At 51.4% G+C, this 19,450-nt stretch overlaps 1 protein-coding gene across 3 annotated transcripts in view; it reads left to right on the forward strand.

Annotated features, from left to right (window-relative positions):
* The window catches only part of unm_sa1614 (un-named sa1614), a 448,364-nt gene that overhangs the window by 153,660 nt on the left and 275,254 nt on the right, over positions 1 to 19,450 (forward strand). For all 3 annotated transcript variants that reach the window (XR_011948821.1, XM_072515283.1, XM_072515284.1), the window contains exons 2-3: positions 1,776 to 1,848; positions 12,803 to 12,948. Coding sequence is in view for 2 of the 3 variants with exons in the window: in XM_072515283.1 (XP_072371384.1) it covers positions 1,776 to 1,848; positions 12,803 to 12,948 (219 nt within the window). In the remaining variant the exon portion in view is untranslated. The remainder of the gene's footprint in view (positions 1 to 1,775; positions 1,849 to 12,802; positions 12,949 to 19,450) is intronic.

Consider the following 19,450-nt stretch of genomic DNA (forward strand, 5'->3'; position numbering starts at 1 on the left):
TTCTGTTTGATAGTGAAACAGGGGAGAATAGGTGGTGATTTGCTGGAAGTGTTTAAAATTAGAAGGGATGGGACAGAGTAAATAAAAAACAATTGTTTCCAGTGTTTGAGGGGTCTACATTATTAAATGCAAGCAATTTAAGATAGAGGGTAGGAGATACTTTTTAAAATGGAAGGTTATGAGGTTGTGGAATACGCTAGTGAAGTTAGTGATTGAAGCAGAGATCAAGTTAACACTTACGAAGAGATTATGTTGGTGATTTGATGTAAAAGAGAATAAAGAGATGTAGGAATAGTCAGAGTAGGTGCAATTAAGAAGATTGCTCATGTATAAGTTAAATGTGAATGCAGACTTTAAAAAAAAACTTTTTATTCTTCCCATTTTCAACATTTTCATCAATAAACAACCAAAGAAAAAATAAACAAAAACAAATACAGTAACAATCCCACACATACAAACCCCCCCCCCCCGCCCAATATACAGACCAAAACATCCACCCGCTCATTCCAGGTAAAAAAAAAGCACCAATTAACAATCCGCAAACAGTGTAACCAAAGACAACAATATTGCCAACCCCCCCTCCCTAAGGTTCAATGGCAATCAATTCTTGGAAGTACATAATAAACAGACCCCATGAATTGTGAAACCCTTCCTTCATCCCCTTCAGCTGAGACTTCACCTTCCCGAGAGTCAAAGAAATTTAAGTAGGTCCCCCCCACCAAGCCATGTCACAGGATGGAGAAGCCCAACAGGACCCGTCTCCGGGTAATCAGCGAGGCGAAGGTTAACCTCTGCCCCCGCACCCGCCTGCCGCCCGAGCCGGTCTGACCTCCCGAAAATGGCTTCTAGGGACCCTGGTTCCAAGTTCACGAGCACTACCCAGAGATGACCCTGAAAATCCTCCCTCCAGACTGCAGACTTAATAAGCTAAACATTCTGTTTCTTTGTTGTAATTTCTATGGAATTCGATATATTTTTGACCCCATATCCTCTCCATCATCAAAACCATCTACTTCCACCTTTGTAATAAATAAATCTAAATAACCTTTATTGTCACATTATTGCTTACATTAACACTGCAATGAAGTTACTGTGAAAAGCCCCTAGTCGCCACATTCCGGCACCTTTTCGGGTACACAGAGCGAGAATTCAGAATTCTCAGCTGGTACGGGAATTGAACCCGTGCTGCTGGCCTTGTTCTGCATCACAAACCAGCTGTCTAGCCCACTGAGCTAAACCTCTTGGAAATCGTCAACTGTGCTTTTATTGCCTCCAGATTCAACTGTTCCGTCAGTCACCAATTTTTCACCCTCCGTAAACTGAAGGTGATCCAAAAGATGATTTCCATTAACTAAAGGCACACGAGTCTCCACTCACCCACAAACTGGGTTCGCTGCCCCACATTGGTCTTTTGTTCACCAACCATTTTTTAAATTCACATCCGTGTGTTCAGATGCCTCCATGTCCTTCAACCTTCCTTCCCTATCTCTGCTTCCTCATCTTGCTATTCCCTGGGCCCTTTGCCACATCCCAACAGACTTACAAGAAGTGTATGCCAGGAGGTCAGTACAAATTGCTGCTGTTATTTGAGTTATACAGAATATAACAAATCTTCAAATGATTTTGCAAACGGCTCAAGCTTTGCTTATGACCATTGGTGTATTCACTACATGACTTGTTCACCACATTGGAACATTAAAATATAATTGTTGTTGAAAGAATCATTCTTTCCTTGCCCTTATGCTTTCTCCTTTTGCTATATTTTCTTTCCTTAGGCTTTAGACAAAGACAGGTCTGTGCTCCAGAAAATGAAGAAAGCAGTGAAAGTGAGACATACCTCAGGTCAAGGTAAGGAATCATGGGCGAGATTCTCCGACCTCTCGCCGGGTCGGAGAATCGCTGGGGGCTGGCGTGAATCCCGCCCCCGCCGGTTGCCGAATTCTCCGGCACCGGAGATTCGGCGGGGGCGGGAATCGCGCCGCACTGGTTGGCGGGCCCCCCCCCGCGATTCTCCGGCCCGGATGGGCCGAAGTCCCGCTGCTAGAATGCCTGTCCCGCCGGCGTGGATTAAACCACCTACCTTACCGGCGGGACAATGTGGCGCGGGCTCCGGGGTCCTGGGGGGGGCGCGGGGCGATCTGGCCCCGGGGGGTGCCCCCACGGTGGCCTGGCCCGCGATCAGGGCCCACCGATCTGCGGGCGGGCCTGTGCCGTGGGGGCACTCTTTTCCTTCCGCCTTCGCCACGGTCTCCACCATGGCGGAGGCGGAAGAGACTCCCTCCACAGCGCATGCGCGGGGATGCCGTGAGCGGTCGCTAACGCTCCCGCGCATGCGCCGCCCGGCAATGTCATTTCCACGCCAGCTGGCGGGGCGGAAATCAGTCCGGCGCGGGCCTAGCCCCTCAAGGTTAGGGCTCGGCCCCCCAAGATGCGGAGGATTCCGCACCTTTGGGGCGGCGCGATGCCCAACTGATTTGCGCCGTATTTGGCGCCGGTCGGCGGACATCGCGCCGATACCTGAGAATTTCGCCCAAGAAGTTGCAATGCATTTTTTAAAATGTATTTTATTCTAAACCTATAGGAAAAGTTACAACACCTAAACAATTTGTTTCCCAACATACAACTATACAGTTTGTGCAAGTTTTTCCCCTCTTTCACCCCCCCACCCCCGCCCCTGGCGACGAACAACTCCTCAAACACGGTCACGAACATCTCCCACCTTGCCTCGAAACCCTCCGCTGAACCCCTTAATTTGTGTCTGATCTTTTCCAGCCAAAGAAAGTCATAAAAGTCACCCAGCCACGCAGCTACCCCGGTGACGTTGCTGGCCGCTACTCTAATAAAATTAGTTGCCGGGCAATCAGAAAGGTGAAGGCCACAACATCAGCTTTTTTCCTCTCCATCAGCTCCGGCTTCTCCAATATCCCAAATATCGCCACCAAAGGGTCTGGCCCAACCTCCTCCCCTACTATCCTTGCTTGCGCCGCGAACACTCCCGCCCAGAATCTCTCCAACGTTTCGCAGCCCCAGAAAAATGTGTGATTTGCTGGTCCCTGCCAACACATGTCATACTCATCTGCCACCCCCTGAAAGAACCCACTCATTCTTGCCCGAGTCATATGTACCCTGTGTACGACCTTCAACTATATTAGACTCATCCTTGTGCATGAGGAGATCGCATTTACCCTTCGTAGTGCCTCACTCCATACTCCCCAGTTTATCTCCCCTCCGAGCTCCCCTTCGCAGTTATCCTTAATCTTCACCACCCGCTCAACTTCCTGTTCTCCCAGCCACCTGTATATGTCTCCTTCCACATCCGGAAGCAACAGTCGCATGGTGTACCTCGGCAACCTCGGGAACTCCTTCCAAACCTTGCGCGCGAAGTCCCTTACCTGCAGTTACCTAAACTCACTTCCTCTCAGGAGCTCTACCCTCTCCTTCAATGCATCTATATTGGCAAACCCTTCTTCCAGATACAAATCCCTCATCTTAACCAGCCCCACTTCTCTCCACTTCCAATACGGGCCATTTATCTCCCCCAGCATGAAACCTTGATTTTCACACAACGGCGTTAACATCGACATCCCCTCTATCCTAAAGTGCCTCCTCAACTGGTTCCAAATCTTCACTGTGGACTGCACCACTGCTGAGTATCTGAAGTGGAAATGCATTAACACTCCTTTAATCAAAAATTACTGCAATAATGATATAAAAACACTTTCACAGATTTTTTTTTGTTACATGGAGAATACAGATGTCTAGGTATTATTATTTTACAGTTATGTCATCACAATGTATAATGTCCCCCAATTATGTGGTTTTACAACCATCACCTGAACCCGGTAACTATTATTAAAACCAGTTTGTGGAATCCATATTATTTTTTTGATTCTGCTTTTTCCTAATGGCACGGATTAATGTAGGCACTAATATCCAAGATGTTCCATGTAGTTTGTGTATAATTATGTGCACATTCGATTGTGCTATAATTGTGATAAACTAAAAATAACCTCATGGGAATGTCACGTCACGGTGTACTGTTAATCACATTCTATTTACTAGATTAAAATTTGAATTAGTCACTATAAGTAAAATAGGCTATTTTAGTCTGTTCAACCAAATGCTATGTCACTCGATATATGAACAGTGTACTGTAGACTTTTGAAAAGAAAATTGCCTCTAAATTATTTTTTATCAAGACCCAACTAATATGGGGTGTACACCTACTCCTGTTACCCCAAAAGACATTATACAAAAGAAATGTCAGCAGCTTGATTATATCTGGCAGATCATTGCATATTTGTAATGAAAGCAGATGTCAAGTAGTTTATCAGAAAAATAATCAAGCTTGAGCATGATATTGTCCTGCTTCCTGCTTCAACAATGCTATCCTTAAAATGACAAACCTGTCAGAGTAAACTGATGATCATTGTGATTTGTGCCAAATCTTTATTGCAGATGTAGCAACTGTCATAATAAATTGGAAGTTGATGATTCATCCCAGTAGTTTTCTTTCAATTAGGCATTACACTGATTTTAGTATTAGAAACCAAATTGCGAAGGAATACTTCTTTTAATTGGCTTGAACTATTAAAGCAATTTTAGTGCTTGAGAGCCTAATTATAAGGGAATGAATGCTCTTTTAAAGACTCCTGCTTTGTATTGTGAATCTTCCCCATGTTCTGCTTTGCATGGAGTTGCTGTGAATGGCACATAATCAAACCAGCTGTGCCATTACGAGTTAATTAACATTTAATGATTCTGCAGCGATGCACAGGGTTCAGAATTATTGGAAGTGCACCAAAAGTCTCCTTGCATGTTTATAATTTAAAAAAATATAACTGAGTGGCACTTCATAGTTCCTGTGAATTGCAGGGCATTCTTGAGGCAGCGCAAAGGCAGTTTTATGCCCAGATAAACCTGTGTTATAAACTAATTACAAGATCCTGCATTAGTGAGTTCCAGCATGGTAACACCAAACATCTGCTGAAGCCACAAAGCAATGAATCAACACAGGTACCACTATATTATATGGGCTTGATTAACAAATAAAATGGTTCTTCAACTGACAAAAATTCTGAAGCTGAGTTGAAGAAACAAAAAAACATAGCCGGCGGATTCTCCGTTCCTGAGACTAAGTGGCAGGATTTGTGGGGTTCTACGACAACAAAACTGGCGCCGCTCTTAGACCAATTCAACAACTATTCAGGGACTAGCACCAGCGTCATGTGGAGCACAATCAATTCCAATGGGAAATGGTGCAGGATTCGCCAAGATCGCAATTGGCACTCAGGAGGCTGACAAGCTGCAGCAGCATATACACATTGCACTCCCCACACACACCATCCCAGCCAACAAGATGGCAGTAAGGAGAACGGCATCCCATTTCTCGGTCGTGAGCTCGAGACCTTGCTAGATGCCGTGGAGGAGAGGTGTTCGCCGTGCCTGGACGCAGGTGGCAGACGTAGGCAACATGGTCCGGACTGGCCAGCGGTGCAGGAAGAAACTGCATGACCTCCTGAGGGTGACCAGGGTGGGTAGGCAGCACTGTGCCCCTGGCACCAACCCCATCCCACATACCTGTAACCCCACCCCCCCAACACCTCGCCCTCACCCGGAGGTCGGCCAAACCCCTACCCTGCACAGTATGCCGGCACCCATACCGGAAGTCATGGCTGGGTGTCCTGGCCTCTGGAGCCACCAGCTATCCACCCCCTGGGCTGCATGCGTCGGACTGTCTAACGCTGTGGAGGCGGGCATCCGGCGAGGAAGTGAGATCCACCACCAGCCTCACCCCCACTTCACACCCCGGCCCGCGGTCTAATCATGAGTCTTGCCTTGTGCCTGACAGGACCTGCTGGCGATGGGGCGGGTCCATCAGGCGTCCCCTGTCCACAGTGCCACGGCCGGAGCCTCCCTGTGAGCTTTGTTTGTTTCTATAGCTCTTCATGGTCCACTAACTCGGAACGGTTTCCTCTTTAGAGCAGGTGTTCTTTCCAACCGCAGTTTTTAAAAAAAGAGTCTGGGGGCAATTCTCCAGCGAGAGCGGAACGAGACCGGTGAATACTGGGAGACCAAAAATGAGAACCGTGCCGGGCCCCAAACAGTTTGCGATGCAACCCTCCCCCAGTAGGTGAAATCAGGATCCTGCCGATGTGTGGCGAGAAGCCAATAATCACCACTTAAGCCCAATTTCCATATAATTAACGGGAGCCACCCCATAGCCAACGGCCTCCCCAGCAAGTGGTTATGCTGCTGCCAATTCGTACTCCTTTTGAAAACGTGAACCTGGCAGAAGGGCTTCTGCGGGGAGCCAAGGAGGTGAGTAGCCTCATAGGCAAAGAGCCTGGTGGCACTGAGCTTGCCACCCCAGTGCTCAGCGAGTGTTGGCATTGAAGAGGGAGGGTGTGGGGGTGGTCCGCTGGGAGGGGGGGGCAACCGTTCCTGGGGCAACACTCGTCTCTGCCCCACTGACTACCCATCAACTACTGAGGCCTCTGGCCGTGCGGCTGAAGGCTATTGCTGAATTGGCAATCATAGTTAAGTGAGCACATCACACATCACAAGTGGATTCCCGTGGGTGTGTGGGCGATGTAGCATGTGGGAGTCAATGCCGAGCATCCCAATCACATGTTGATGCCTGGACACAGCAGGAGGCAACACCACACACAAAAACAGCCAAGATCCAAACACCCAGGGAATGGGCCCCAGCACCGGGGACATATCCACAGCCGGAGGGCAGGTGAGTGCAATGGGGGGGCAGCCTGGAAAGATGGGCTAAGGGTTCGGAGGGATGGTGCTGCCCCACTCTCCCCACCCATCCTGAACCTTTACTTAGCTCGTAGCCTCAGCAGAGAGGTGGAACTCGGGTGAGCTGGTGACCACCACCTCCACTCCTTAGGCGGGTCCGGGTTGGCACCCAGCTCCCCCTCCTCCCGGTCATTGCCCATAGGGTCCTGGGGATCACCTCGGGACGGAGGGGCAGCTAGATTGAGCCCCAGTTATCCCTGCATCAGCTGGCTCTGCCAGCCCCGGCTGCTCCCCAATGTCTGCACCACGGCGATGTTCCTCAATGATTGAGCCATGCTCTGCAGTGCCTGAGCATTGCCCACCCGTGACTGGGACAAGCTCTGCAGCGCCTTGGCCATTCCCTTCTGAGACCGCGACATGTCCCGCAGCGCTTCATCATGGTCATCCTGGTACTGGGTCAAGTTCCCCCAGCGAGTCGGACATTCTGCCAAGGCCCTCAGCCATGACCGTCACCGACTGCACCACGCCTTGGACACCTCCATTAATGCTGCTGACGCCGTGCACCAGGCTCTCTATTGCAGTTGCAATCCTGGCAGTGATGGCCTCGTTGCCATACATTGCCGGCGACATCTCTTGCGGCGTAGCCTCTGTAGCTCCTCCAATCGACTATGGACCTGCTGGAGTGCCACTGACATCTTCCTCGGAATGTCCCGGCCGCTCCCTGATGTCTCCATCAGCTCCGGGATTACCTGGTCCATAGCCTCAGCATCTGACTGGGACCCAGCTGAGTCCTGGGATCCAGCAGACCTCCGACTGCTGTCTCGCCTGGGCATTAATGCTTCCAGCAACTGTGCTCACAGATTGTGCCCCAGAAGCCTGCCAGTACCGCTACCCACCAAGGTGTGTGTCTCTTGTGCTGGTGGAGGGTGGGGGTGATAGCTGTGATGCATCGATTGTAGCATCATTAGAGCTCTCCTCTGAGGTGGACTCATGAGAGGCAGGGGATGGGGCCACCCTGGATGGGCCGGTGCTGTCGAGAGAATGGACATGTAACCAGTGAGAGGGATGGGTCAGTCTGTATGGCATTTACAACTCTGGGTGGGGCCCAGTGGATCCTCACCTTTGCGGCGTGCGGTAACTTCTGCATTCGTGACCCCTCTGTCCTCAGCCACCCCCGTCACCTCCAGGGTCCGTTAATCAAAGGTCGTGAGAATTCTTATGCCCGGTAGCCCTCTGCCAGTTTGGGCCCTCTCCTGGTGATTGTGGGAGAGCTTCTCTTGCAGAGGCATAGAGAGGGCATCTTTAGCCGTACACGGAGTTCGCAGTGGGGAGTGGAGGGGGTGAAGGGAGGGTTGGGGGGGCACATGGAGGATTGGGGGGGATGCTCGCGTGCGGGTGGAAACGTTTCGGGGGGGGGGGGTGCGGTAGGGTGCTGGTGGTGTCAACTCACCTGAGCTGCCTGGTACAGGCCGTTGACTGGCTTGCAGCACTGGAGGCCAGTCCTTCTGGTCACGCTGCCTGAGATGTCGGCCGCTGCCACTTCGTCCCAGGCGGCACTCACTGCCCTGTGGCTCATTCTCCGGGACCTTCGGGGCAACAGGACATCCCTCGTGGCCTCGACTGCATCTCGGAGTCTCCCCAGGTTAGCATCTCCAAACCTTGGGGCTGGGCATCTCGGCGCCATGGCTGAGTGGGGTTGGCTGTGCAAGAGCTGTTTTAGTGCTGCTCGACCTTGTTAGTGGAAGCTGGTGAGCATGGTCTCCATGAATCGGTTGACAAACCTTCATTTGCGGCGTGAAGCCCATAGTGTCTCGTTAAATGGCCAATTAACATTGTATTGTATTGCCAGTCTCGCCAGGCCGATGGCCGAAAAGCTCTCGACAGTTCCCGCTCAATACCACACTTAGAAATCTTTCCGGATAATCATGCCCTCTGTTTCTTGTTCTGAAGAGTTTCCTAGAAAGACCAGTGGGGAGCAGCACGGTGGCGCAGTGGTTAGCACTGCAGTCTCACGGCGCCGAGGACCCAGGTTCGATCCCGGCTCTGGGTCACTGTCCGTGTGGAGATTGCATATTCTCCCCGTGTTTGCATGGGTTTCAGCCCCACAACTCAAAGATGTGCAAAGTAGGTGGATTGAACACACTAAATTGCCCCTCAATTGGAAAAAATGAATTGGGTACTCTAAATTTATATTTAAAAAAAAAGACCAAGGGCAGGATTCTCCGACCCCCCGCCGGATCGGAGAATCGCCGGGGGCTGGCGTGAATCCCGCCCCCGCCGGTTGCCGAATTCTCCGGCGCCGGAGATTCGGCGGGGGCGGGAATCGCGCCGCGCCGATTGACGGGCCCCCCCCCCGGCGATTCTCCGGCCCGGTTGGGCCGAAGTCCCGCTGCTGGAATGCCTGTCCCGCCGGCGTGGATTAAACCGGCGGGACAAGGCGGCGCGGGCGGGCTCCGTGGTCCTGGGGGCGATCTGGCCCCGGGGGGGGTGCCCCCACGGTGGCCTAGCCCACGATCGGGGCCCATCGATCCGCGGGTGAGCCTGTGCCATGGGGGCACTCTTTTCCTTCCGCCTTCGCCATGGTCTCCACCATGGCGGAGGCGGAAGAGACCCCCTCCACTGCGCATGTGCGGGGATGCTGTGAGCGGCCGCTGACGCTCCCGCGCATGCGCCGCCCGGCAATGTCATTTCCGCGCCAGCTGGCGGGGCACTAAAGGCCTTTCCCGCCAGTTGGCGGGGCGGAAATCAGTCCGGTGCGGGCCTTGCCCCTCAAGGTTAGGGCTTGGCCGCTCAAGGTGCGGTGGATTCCGCACCTTTGGGGCGGCGCGATGCCAGACTGATTTGCGCCGAGGCAGGTTGTAACGGTGGCAACATGTGTTTCTTGTGAATGGATATATGCAGGATTGTGCCCTAGCCCCTATAACTAAACTGTGCTCTGAATCCGTACCAACTTAACTAGTGTCTAACTTCCTGGCCTTACTGGCCCCAATGCAATGTCTAGATGGTTCCCCAGACGGTATAGCAGGTGTGGAGGTGGCCTGCGGTGATTACTGCACGGCGGCCTGGGTTCCTGTTGGCGGGCGTCTTCTGGAGCAACTGGACCCGGCTGCTGCTGGGGTGTCCCGGGTGACCTGATGCTGCCGTCAGATGCGCCAGGGACAGGAGCGGGGGGTGTCCAAGGTGCTGCGGTGTTCCGGCACCTGTCCTGCGGGAGTCACCGGCATGGACCCCATTACCTCCTCCTCCCTTGGGGTGCCCGATAGCCCCCGGGCTACTCCATGGGGCTGGGGTGTGAGGGGAGCTATCCCCTGAGGATCCCCCGCCACCTGACACTGCCAGTCCTGTAGTCCCGCTCTGGTCTTGACCAGGGTCTTCACGCACGCGGCCATGGAGCACAGGGAATGGACTATCTCCTCCTGGGACTGCGCCATCTCCCTTTGGGACTGGGCCACCTCCCTATGTGTCTGCGCTACATCGGCCAGTGCCTGGACTGGGCCACACTCAGGTCGCCGCTCCAATTTCCAGGTGGCTCTGGGACATGGTTGCCTGTGAGGCAGCAGCACTCTCTTGGGCTTCGGCCAGCACCTGCACAGAATACCCCAGGCCTTGGACATGCAGATCCATAGCCAAAACCGTCGCCCCGAATACCTCCTGGCTCTGCGACTGCATCTCCACGATTGATGGGACTGTTCGTTCCAGAAGCTCGAGACTCTCTGGACGGTAGCTAGTTCCTCGGGTCGGCCTGCCCTCCGATCATCCGGCCCTTGGGTGTTCCTACCTCCACCTGCTGGATCAGCTATGTGGTGCACACCAGATAGTGTCCTAGGAGCCTCTTCGCTATCATGCCAACCGAGGTGAGTGTCTCTGGGATGGTGGAGGGTGTTGGAGACAGCTGTGACGAGAAACCACTGTCATCCTCCAACCCGAGCTCCGAGGTCTCCTGAGTCTCGGGTAGAGGGCTGGTGTCCGAGCTGCTTTCAGCGTTCGTGCCCGGCTCACGGCGGGGGCTCCGGCTGTGGCACTGGCTGTGGATGGGGGTGCCTGATGGACCCGCTACATTCCCAGCAGGTCCTGGAGGACACAAGGCAAGACTCATGATTAGACCGTGGACCGGTGGGTGAAGGTGGTGTGGGTGTGAGGGTGGTGGGACGGTTGGGGGGGGCGTTGGCACATGTGTCATGGGGAAACACAACTAAGCGGAGTCACACTTCCTGTCTGTTGACTGAGCTCCACCTCGGTGACCTTCCTTTCCTCTGGGCCGCCGACCACATCCTGGGCCCTCTGCTCGGCCACGGTGAGGGTCCGCAGGTCCGCCCATCCCCCTCATGTCCTCTCCCGCTCCCGGCGGTTGTTGCGGCCTTCTCCTGCGTGGGGAGGAAACAGAAAACCACAGTGTTAGGCAGTCTGACTCATGCAGCCTAGGGGATGGGTAGCTGGTGCTCCCAGTGGCCAGGGCACCCGGCTGGTATGGGTACCGGCATGTGGGGCATGGTGGGGGTTCAGCCGCCCTCCGTGTTGGAAAGGGTAGGGTTGGAGGTGTGTGGGTTGCGGGTTAGTGCTGGGGCACAGTGCTGCCTACTCACCCGCTGTCTTGAGTAGGTTGTGCAGTTTCTTCCACCACTGATGACCGGTCCGGACGGTATTGCAGGTGGCTCTGACCGTCTCTGCCATCTACACCAAGGCACGACGAACGGCGGCAGCTGGCAGCCTCCTTCCTGGGCTGGGGTACCTGGCCATCTGCCTCTCCTCCACTGCATCCAGGAGGGTCTCGAGCTCGGCATCAGTGAATCTTGGTGTTGTTCCTGTTGCTGCCATCTTGTTGGCTGGGATGGTGTGTGTGGGAAGTGAAGTGCTTATATGCCGCTGCAGCTTGTCAGCCTCCTGAGTTTGCGAAACCGGTGAATCCGGCACCGTTTCTCATTGGAATCGATTGTGTTCCAAGTGGCGCCGGTGCTAGCCCCTTAACAGTAGCAGAATCGGTCCAAGTGTGGCACCAGTTCTGCTGTCATGAAAGTCCACAAATCCTGCGTTGGCGTCAACACTTAGTCTCAGAAACAGAGATTCCTGCTGCAGGTGTATCATCTGACAGATCTTTGAACTAGACATCCTGGGAGAAACATTAAACAGTTCCAGAACATCAGAGGGAAGACGCTTAACTACAACTTGACATGTGGAAAGACAGTTGAATGATTTTCAAAGCTACAGAGGGAAGACATGCCACACAACCCGCATCCCAGGAAAGACCCCTGACCTGAGCCCCTCCAGCCCAGTCCAAGCCCCCTCCCAACCCCCACCTTCCCTGAAGGACCTCCCTTCACACCCTGGAGGTTAGTGTAGAGAGGGTACTCACCCCATTGTTACCACCCCCCATGGAGTCCACAGTGCCTGGTTCCCGCTTGTCAGGAACAGAAGAGATTGGCACCCGCAGGATTTCCAGCTGAGGTAGTAGGAGGCCGGAGCATCCAACCTGAAACCCGGTAATGACATTTAAATTCATGGAAATCAGGTTTAATCAAGTTCTTGCCCGCTCTGCACGAGTACCTGACCGGGCTAAGCAAAGTGGGACAGAAGACTCGCCATGGGTTTGACTCTCAACGAGAATTACGTTTTGGCACTCATGCCGGATACAACAGGCCATCGGGAATCCCGTCTGGGCTTGCGGCCCTCAAGAATCGCGGCCATGATTTTTGGTATTTCTTCCCATCTCACACAAGAGAAAGGGGGACTCTATCATATTTTGCTTGAAATGCACAGAAACAGTAGGTGTTTCTCATGAATGCCCAGTTCTGGTAACTGGAGCTATCTTTTGTTCATTACATGCTGTCCAGCAGAATTCAATAGCATACCTGAAGGCACAACATTTTGAGTGGAAAGTTAAACTTTTGAAAAATAAACAATGAATATTTCAGTCGCTAAAGTTGGAAGGTTCAGCAAGCACTGAAAGTTGCTGCAGTAGACTAATCTTGGCTTGGCTTTAGTTTTTAAAGTGGTTTATAAAAATAAGTTGTTTTTAATGTGAAAATAACATTTGCTTTCCTATTTACTTTTCCAGAGGACATATCCCTTCAGGAAACATTCATTAATGAGCTGGAAAAACTTGTAGCTAATTTCCAAAGTAATGAAGAATCAGTCCTGGCTGAAGCTTTCAGTAAATTTGCAGAGTCTTCCAAAGAGCTACTGACACCAATGAAAAACCTGGTAAGGCCTGCAATGTTTCTGGAAAGATGAGCTCTGAAAAGTCACGAAACCCAAATTAAGCCAATACAATTTCTATTAAAGGATGTTTTTCATTGGATACAATTTTCTTCCCTCTGGCTTTCCCTCTGTAGCTTAGTTAGAAAACAAAACCGATAAATTTGTGAGATGTTCAGGGTATAATCTGCAGGTGGACAATTTTTATCTGTTTACCAATACCTGGTAGAAATGATAAACAAACTGTTTTAAGATAGTGATGGTTAATACATCAACTTCTTGATATTGCAAATTAAGGGATATTAGGGACCATAACAACGTAGCTTTCTCTAGTACCTTTAATGTAATAACGGAAGAGGAGTGCAAATACAAGAGAATTGTGGGACCGGAGGAGATTACAGAGATATCCAGGGGCAAGGCCATGGACAGATTTGAAACAAGAACTGCTGGCCTGGGTATGAGAGCTACATTTAAACGTCCCACTAACACCCCAGCTGGGTGGGCCTCTGCCCGCTCACCACGGGAACTCGTATTCCACGAAGCCCACTGGATGAACAATCAGAGCCCACTGGATGAACAATCAGTTCTCCACCCGAAATTATGCAAGAAAATGTTGCGTGCATGTGATGACATCGGCTCCCACTCAGGCAATATTTTGGTGTGTGGGCGCATGTGAGATTCTGAAGTGTGCTTGCTGATAATCAAGCCAGGGACTAGTCCACTGTCCCTGGCTCCTTCACGTTCAAGAAGTGTGTCCAGCTGCAGCTCCTGTTAGACCGCTTGATGGCTCTGGAGCTGCGGATGGACTCACTTTGGAGCATCCACGATGCTGAGGTAGTCGTGGAGAGGACATTTAGTGAGTTGGTCACACCGCAGATAAAGAGTACTGAGGGAGATAGGAAATGGTTGACCAACAGACAGAAGAAGAGTTGGTAGTGGTAGGCAGTGCAGGGGTCCCCTGCGGTCATCTCCCTCCAAAACAGGTATACCGCTTTGGATACTGTTGGGGGAGCTGGCTCACCAGGGGACGGCAGCAGTAGCTAGGTTCATGGCACCATGACTGGCTCTGCTATGCAGGAGGGCAGGAAAAATCGTGGTAGAGCCACAGTGATTGGGGATTCGATTGTATGGGGAGTTGACAGGCGCTTCTGCGGACGCAAATGAGACTCAGGAAGGTATGTTTTTGTCCCAGATGCAAGGGTCCTGGATGTCTCAGAGCGGCTGCAGGACATTCTAAAGGGGGAGGGTGAACAGCCAGCTGTCATGGTGCATATAGGCACCAATGATATAGGTAAAAAACGGGATGAGGTCCTACATGATGAATTTAGGGAGTTAGGAGATAAACTAAAAAGTAGGACCTCAAAGGTAATAATCTTAGGATTGCTACCCGTGCCACGTGCTAGTCAGAGTAGGAATGGCAGGATAGACAGGATGAATGTGTGGCTTGAGAGATGGTGCAGGAGGCAGATATTCACATTTTTGGGACCATTGAGGGAGGTGGGACCATTAGAAATCGGATGGTCTACACCTGGGCAGGACTAGAACCAATGTTCTATGGCGGTTGTTTGCTAGCGCTGTTGGGGAGGGTTTCAGCTAAAGTGGCAGGGGGATGGGAATCAATGCAGGAAGTCAGAGCATAATAAAGAAGGGATAGAAACAAAAGCCAGTAAGGAGAAAAGTGGAAGACAGAGAAACAGATCGAACTGCATTTATTTCAATGCAAGAGGCCTAACGGGCAAGGCAGATGAACTCAGGGCATGGATAGGTACATGGGATTGGGATATTATAGCTATTACTGGAACATGGCTAAAGGTGGAGCAGGACTGGCAGCTCAATGTTCCAGGGTACAGATGCTATAGGAAAGATAGACCAGGAGATAGGAGAGGAGGGGGAGTTGCGTTTTTGATTAGGGACAACATCACGGCAGTACAGAGAGAGGATATACCCAAGGGTTCGCCCCTGAGTCTATATGGGTAAAACTAAAAAATAAGAAGGGTGAGATCACTTTGATAGGATTGTACTATAGGCCCCCAAATAGTCAGCAGGAAATCGAGAAGCAAATATGTAAGGAGATTACAGATAGCTGCAGGAAAAATAGGGTGGTAATAGTAGGGGACTTTAACTTTCCCAACATTAACTGGGACAGCCATAGCACTAGGGGTTTGGATGGGGAGAAATTTGTCGAGTGTATTCAGGAAGAATTCCTCATTCAATATGTGAATTGCCCGACTAGAGAGGGGGCAAAACCTGATCACCTCTTGGGGAATAAGGATGGGCAGGTGACGGAAGTGTTAGTGAGGGATCACTTTGGGGCCAGTGACCATAATTCCATTAATTTTAAGATAGGTATGGAGAATCATAGTTGTGGCCCAAATGTTAAAATTTTAAATTGGGGCAAGGCCAATTTCGATGGTATTAGGCGGGAACTTTAAAAAGGTGATTGGGGGAGCCTGTTTACATGCAAGGGGACAGCTGGTAAGTGGGAGTCTTTCAAAAGTGAGTTAACTCGGGTTCAGGGTGAGCACATTCCTCTTAGAGTGAAGGGTAAGGCTGGTAGAAGTAGGGAACCCTGGATGACTCGGGATATTGAGGCCATGGTCAAAAGAAAGAAGGAGGCAAAAAACATGCATGGGCAGCTGGGATCAAGTGGATCCCTTGAAGAGTATAGGGCTTGTCGGAGTAGAGGGGACATGAGATTGTCTTGTCAGATAAGGCAAAGGAGAATCCAAAGAGCTTTTACAGATACGTAAATGGCAAAAGAGTGACTAGGGAGAGGTTTGGGCCTCTTAAAGATAAACAAGGTCATCTATGTGCAGATCCACAAGGGATGGGAGAGGTCCTAAATAAATATTTCTGGTCAGTATTTACTAATAAAAAGTCATGTCTTGAGGAGTATACATATTACAGATAAGGAGGTGCTGGAGGTATTAAAGCGGATCAAGATAGACAAATCCCTGGGACCTGATGAAATGTATCCCAGGACGTTGTGGGACGCTAGGGAGGAAATTGCCAGCCCCCTAGATGGGATATTTAAATCATCGGCAGCTACAAGAGAGGTGCCTGAAGATTGGAGGGTTTAAAATGTTGTGCCCTTGGTTAAGAAGGGCAGCACGGTAGCATTGTGGATAGCACAATTGCTTCACAGCTCCAGGGTCCCAGGTTCGATTCCGGCTTGGGTCACTGTCTGTGCGGAGTCTGCACATCCTCCCCGTGTGTGCGTGGGTTTCCTCCGGGTGCTCCGGTTTCCTCCCACAGTCTAAAGATGTGCAGGTTAGGTGGATTGACCATGATAAATTGCCCTTAGTGTCCAAAATTGCCCTTAGTGTTGGGTGGGGTTACTGGGTTATGGGGATAGGGTGGAGGTGTTGACCTTGGGTAGGGTGCTCTTTCAAGAGCCGGTGCAGACTCGATGGGCCGAATGGCCTCCTTCTGCACTGTAAATTCTATGATAATCTATGAAGAAGGACTGTAGGGATAAGCCCGGGAACTACCGACCGGTGAGTCTTACTTCTGTAGTGGGTAAACTTTTAGAAGGTATTCTGAGGGACAGGATCTACAGGCATTTAGACAGACAAGGGCTAATTAGGTAAAGTCAGCATGGCTTTGTAAAGGGAAGTAATGTCTCACGAATTTGATTGAGATTTTTGAAGGGGTAACCAAGAACGTAGATGAGGGCAGTGCGGTCGACGTTGTCTACATGGACTTCAGCGAGGCCTTCAACAATGTACTGCATGGCAGGTTGTTGCAAAAGGTTAAATCTCATGGAATCCAGGGCGAGGTAGCCAATTGGATAAAAAATTGGCTTGGCAACTGAAGCCAAAGGGTGGTTGTGGAGGGTTGTTTTTCAAACTGGAGGCCTGTGACCAGCGGTGTGTCTCAGGGATCGGTGCTGAGTCCACTGTTATTTGCGATATACGTTAATGACTTGGATGAAAGTCATTCGTGAGGTGCGCTCTATATACCACCTTCAGCTGTATCAGCCCCAACCTCGCACATGAGGTGGAGGCATTCACTCTCCGGAGCACCTCACACCAGACCCCCTCCTCTATAACCTCTCCCAGCTCTTCCTCCCACTTTGCTTTGATCCCTTCCAGTGGTGCCTTATCCTCTTCCAGAATAGCTCCGTACACTGCTGACACTGCCCCCTTCTCCAGTCCCTTTGTCGTCAGCACCTCCTCCAGCAATGTGGAGGCCGGTTCCTCTGGGAAGCTCTGTATCTCCTTCCTGGCAAAATCCCGAACCTGCATGTACCGAAACCCTTCTCCCTGCTCCAGCCCATACTTCGCTTCCAGCTCCCTCAATCCTGCAAACCGACCCCGAAGAAACAAATCTTTTAGCGTCTTAATCCCCTTCTCTTCCCATTTCCGAAAACTTCCATCCCACCTCCCTGCTCAAATCTGTGGTTCCTCCGAATCAGCATTTCCCTTGACCCTAAACCCAACCCGAAGTGTTGGCGAAACTGCCTCCAGATTTTCAATGAAGCTATAATTACCGGACTCCCTGAATATTTCCCCGGAGCTATCGGGAGCGGCGCTGTTGCAAGTGCCTTCAGCCCCGACCCCCTGCACAAACTCTCCTCCATTCTGACCCACTGAGAATCCATCCCTCTGACCCAGCTCCGCACTTTCTCCACATTCGCCGCCCAGTAGTAGTACAACAATTTCGGGAGACCCAAACCCCCTGCCTGCCTTCCCCTCTGTAGCAGCACCTTTCTCACTCTGGCCACCTTCCCATCCCATATGAATGAGGTAATCCTTCCCTCAATCGCCCTGAAAAAAGACTTTGGCAGGAAAATCGGTAGGCATTGAAAAATAAACAGGAATCGCGGCAACACATTCATTTTAACTGCCTGTACCCGACCTGCCAGTGACAGAGGAAGGCCGTCCCACCTTGCCAGATCGGCTTTCACTCTCCCCACCAAACTAGTGATGTTGTACCTGCGAAGCCTCCCCCACTCCCGGGCAACCTGCACCTCCAGTTACCTAAAATGAGTCCCTGCTCTACGGAATGGCAGCCCCCCCACCCCTGCCCCCACCTCCGGCCAAGACAACACAAAGTACTCACTCTTGTCCAGGTTCAACTTGTACCCCGAGAAAGACCCAAATACCCGCAGTAGCTCCAATATTCCTCCAATCGACGCACTCGGCTCCGACACATACAGCAGCAAGTCGTCGGCATATAAGGACACCCTATGCTCTGTCCCCCCCCCCGCACTATTCCTTTCCATGCTCCCGAACCTCTCAATGCGATGGCCAACGGCTCAATCGCAAGTGCAAACAGCAGAGGGGACATAGGACATCCCTGTCTCGTCCCACGGTGGAGAGAGAAATATCTCGAACTGATATTATTTGTGCGGACACTTGCCTTCGGTTCCTTATATAATAGCTTTACCCAGTTCACAATCCTTGGTCCAATCCCAAACCGCTCCAGCACTGCCATCGGGTACCCCCATTCTACCCGATCAAACGCCTTCTCGGCGTCCAATGCCACAACTACCTCTGTTTCCTTTCTTTCCGCCGGTGCCATAACAACGTTCAAAACCCTCCTAATGTTCGAAAACAGCTGCCTCCCTTTCACGAACTCTGTCTGATCCTCCCCTATTACTTTCGGGAGGCACTCCTCCAGCCTACCCGCCAGTACCTTCGGCAACACTTTTACGTCCACATTCAGAAGTGATATGGGCCGATGCGACCCACACTCCGTCGGATCCTTATCTTTTTTTAGTAACGGGTAAATCGATGCCTGCCCCAAGGTTTGCGGCAACACACCCTTCCCTATCGCCTCCTCAAACATCCCCACCATCAGGGGTGCCAACCTATCCTTAAATTTTTTATAATATTCTACCGGAAACCCATCCGGCCCTGCCACCTTCCCCGACTGCATCCTCCCAATCGCATCCTTTATCTCCTGCTCCACTATTGCTCCTTCTAATGTAGCCCTGTCCCCCTCCCCTAGCCTCGGGTACTCCAACCCATCGAGAAATTCCTGCATCTCACGGTCTCCTCCGAGTGGCTCTGACTTGTACAACCTCTCATAAAACTCTTCAAAAACCTTGTTAATCAGCACTGGGGCCACCACCAATTTCCCTGCCCTATCCTTCACCTGAAGAATTTCCCTTGCCGCTGCCTCCCTCCGGAGCTGACCTGCTAACATACTAACATGCCTTATCTCCATGTTCATAAACTGCACCCCTTGCTCGTCTCAGTTGGCGCACCGCCTTCCTGGTGGACAGTCGGTCGAAGCTCGCCTGTAGTTCCTTCCTCTTTTCCAGTTTCGCCGGGTCCCCATCCTCTGCATACCTCCTATCTACTTCCAACATCTCATCTATTACCCTCTGCCGCTCCAACCTCTCCTCCTTATCCACCCTGGCCTTAAAACAAAATTACCTCACCTCTCACCACCGCCTTTAGAGCCTCCCAGACGACTGCCTTCGACACCTCACCCGTACAATTGAAACCTACATATTCCTTAATTACCTTTTCAATTTTCTCACCGAATACTTGGTTCC

The sequence above is a fragment of the Scyliorhinus torazame genome, chromosome 8, assembly GCF_047496885.1.
Source record: "Scyliorhinus torazame isolate Kashiwa2021f chromosome 8, sScyTor2.1, whole genome shotgun sequence".
NCBI classification, from domain to species: Eukaryota; Metazoa; Chordata; class Chondrichthyes; order Carcharhiniformes; family Scyliorhinidae; genus Scyliorhinus; species Scyliorhinus torazame.